The sequence below is a fragment of the Priapulus caudatus genome, unplaced genomic scaffold (genome assembly GCF_000485595.1).
Source record: "Priapulus caudatus unplaced genomic scaffold, Priapulus_caudatus-5.0.1 Scaffold360, whole genome shotgun sequence".
NCBI lineage: Eukaryota > Metazoa > Priapulida > Priapulimorpha > Priapulimorphida > Priapulidae > Priapulus > Priapulus caudatus.
Genome location: NW_014577421.1, coordinates 1,540 through 5,039, shown reverse-complemented (window position 1 = coordinate 5,039; position 3,500 = coordinate 1,540). Strand labels below are relative to the sequence as shown.

The 3,500-nt window shown below is 46.8% G+C and overlaps 1 protein-coding gene across 1 annotated transcript in view; it reads right to left on the bottom strand.

Annotated features, from left to right (window-relative positions):
- The window catches only part of LOC106809505 (plectin-like), a gene marked incomplete at its 3' end in the record, with an annotated part of 13,559 nt that extends 13,379 nt beyond the window's left edge, over positions 1-180 (bottom strand). Inside the window, 1 exon segment of the mRNA XM_014812599.1 lies at positions 73-180. Within this exon segment, the coding sequence (XP_014668085.1) occupies positions 73-180 (108 nt within the window).
- Between the last annotated feature and the right edge of the window lie 3,320 nt (positions 181-3,500).

Below are 3,500 nucleotides of genomic sequence, written 5' to 3'. Positions count from 1 at the left end.
CTCTCTCTCTCTCTCTCTCTCTCTCTCTCTCTCTCTCTCTCTCTCTCACCCCCCTCTTTCTCTCCCGGCCACCAGCTTACCCTCGGCATCCAGTAGTCTGGTCACCCCCAGCTGTTGCTCAGCCACCGTGAACGCTTGGTCTATGCGCTGACTGGCCGTCATGTGTCTCACTGCCTTCATGTCCACTAGCTCCGGCCTTCAACGTCGGGGCAGCTTTGAATATATGCTGCTGTTGTGAGCGCCAGTGAAGCTTATATAGAGCAACATTGCTGTGTGCTGCTGCTGCTATTGCTGCTGCTGCTGCTGCTGCTGCTGATGATGATGATGATGATGGTATTGATGATGGCGATGATGGTGATGATGACGATGTTGCTGCTGCTGATGATGATGGCGATGATGATGATGATGATGATGATGATGACGATGATGATGGTGATGATGGTGATGATGATGATGATGCATGCACTAACATCACTGTTTCTTTACGTAACAAGCATGTGTGATGATATATAAGAACAGATGTGTATATAGCTAAAGGTGGCATATCTTGAATCTTGTAAATATTGAATATGAAATACAAATCTTAATGCAAGTAAGCTAGTGAGAGTAAGAGAAAAACTCACGATTCGCCATTTCGCAGATTTCGGACATCGTCGTGCACAAACAACCGACGATGTCGCCCCCTGGATTATACGTCGATCACCAGGAGGCGCCGGTGACGACGGGCAAGGATGCACTGCTCTACTGGGCCCAGCGCACGGTAGCAGGCTACCCCGGTCTCAAGGTCAACGACTTTAGAAGGTCATGGCGGGACGGCATGGCATTCAATGCCATCATTCACAGGAACCGGTAGGTGGCAGCACGTGTTCACATACTGACGAAGTTTGTCGCGAAATGTCAAGCACATGTAGTAGTCTGTAAAACAAGTGAACGTCAATCATTTAAATTACGTTTAATAATTTAAATATACTACAGCAAAAGTTCAAGTTGAGTAACAATACAAATTTAAGTTTAATATATTTAAATATACTACAGGGTAAATATATTAGAAGAAATATAGTATATTTATACATGCTATTTTATAAATTAAAATGATTAATCATTAACTGTGTTTTTAGCATAAGGTGCATTAACATACGCGTGTATATGCTAAAAAGCAGACAAATCAACATTGGCTAAAAGTACACCATATGTATATATATATATATATATTATTATTATATATATATATATTTATTTATTTATTTATATTTATATATTGCATAGCTAAGTTTGGCCGTGCGCAGACAGGAATGCCTGCAGCAGCAAGAACAACATGATAAAGCTAGCGCTAGCGGGACGTTGTGATTCTGATACGTGGTTACCGGCCCCTGCAAGGAACATACGGAACTCGGGGAGGAAAACTACGTAAATCCATCTGTCTACAGCTAGGCAGGCAAACAGCTATAGGAGGTGTAATCGCTTCTTCGCGTTTAATCTTGGATGTCAGACGCATAATCGAGTAGTGTAGGAGACTATCCGACTCTTTATCGCTATTCAACCATGATATCAGCGCGAATATAGGCCGAGTCTGTGTGCATAATGGTATGCCTATCTAATACATATATTTTTTATTTATTTATTTATTTATTTATATATGTGCATGTACGGGCAGATAGGCACGTACGCCCACGCACGCACGCATTTATTTCGGTGGCATATGCTGCTGAACTAGCACGTACGCACTCACACGCGCACGCACGCACGCACGCACGCACGCACGCACGCACGCACGCACGCACACCCACCCATACACTCGCACGAACGCACACAAACAAACACTCCATCCTCGTCTAGCACCGTGACACACAAACAAACCAACACTCCCTCGTCCACGCACACCCACGCACGCAATGCTATCATCATTTTTCACGCACTGCTAGAGTACGGGGGTGTACGCATATGTAGGTACGGCAGTATGACAGTACGTACGGGGGTGTACGTATATGTGGGTACGGCAGTATGACAGTACGTACGAGGGTGTACGTATATGTAGGTACGGCAGTATGACAGTACGTACGGGGGTGTACGCACATATGTAGGTACGGCAGTATGACAGTACGTACGGGGGTGTACGTATATGTAGGTAACGGATTAACGAATGCCCTGACTCACACCCAGCCGAACGACAAGCAATTGGCCAAATAATTACTATTTTCATTGTGTGTTTGCTGCCGCGGCTCGTGCATCTGTATTGACGCGGCTAAGCACACACTAGCGCAGATGTAAGCATACTACTAGCGAACCACACAGCGATACACCATAGCGATATTACGAACACTAGCGAGTATTAAGCCAGACACAAGCGAAGTAAAGCGCAGATCACCTATGCAGAATGTAAGCGAGACACTTAGCGAGACACAACGCAGACACTAGCCGATAACACAAGCGAGACACTATGCGACGACTTTAACCGCAGACACTAGCGCCAGATTTAATGCCGAACACTAGCGCATCATGTAACGCAGACACCAAGCGTCAGATTGCTAACGAGACCTAGCGCAGACACAAGCGAGACTACTATCGAGATGTAAGTCGAGACACTACCGAGCACGTAAGCGACTGCACACTAGCGAGACACAAGCCGATGCATCGTAAGCGCCAGCACAACATAGCGAGATTGTATAGCGAACACTAGCGAGACGTAAAGCGAGCACCGACACTAGCGAGCATGTAAGCGAGACGTAAATGCGAGGAGACACAAGCGAGACCACTATCGAGACACAAGCGAGACACTAGCGATATGTTAAGCGAGACATCTAGCGCCAGATCCGTCAACCGAGACACTTAGCGAGATGCTAATGCGATGCACATCAAGCGAGAGTAAGCGAGACTTACTAGCTAGACACAAGCGATGACACTAGCGAGCACTGTAAGCGATGACACTACGCGAGACGATAGCAGACACTAGCGAGACACAAGCGAGATTAAGCACTACAAACTAGCGAGATGTAGCGAGTACACTAGCGACGACGTAAGCGAGACACTCAGCGAGATTGTAAGCTAGCACGTAATGCGAGACGTAAGCGAGACGTTAGCGATGACGGTAAGCCGCACGAGTAAGTGATGACACAAGGAGATGTCAACGAGACACTAGCGAGATTAACCCGAACTACAAGCCATGATGCTAAGCGATACTAAGCCCATGACCATCTAGCCAGATGTAGCACGACCTTAGCGAGCATTGTAAGCGCAGCACACAACTGTGGAGCCACCAGCGAGACCCGCATGCGGGCGCATGTCCGTATACTTGAAGCCACGCGCCAGTCGTGCATCACGCCTACCCTATCCTCTTTACTCGCGGCCAGCCACCGATACACTCATCAATGTCAACCTTCACCCCCACGCTATTAATAGAGCCCGGTTAATTAGAGATTGCTTCGCTATAGATGAGCAGTGCATGGATTAACGAATGCCCGTAATGCTTGATGGCAAGATTAATGACTTGGGCTTACATTAGA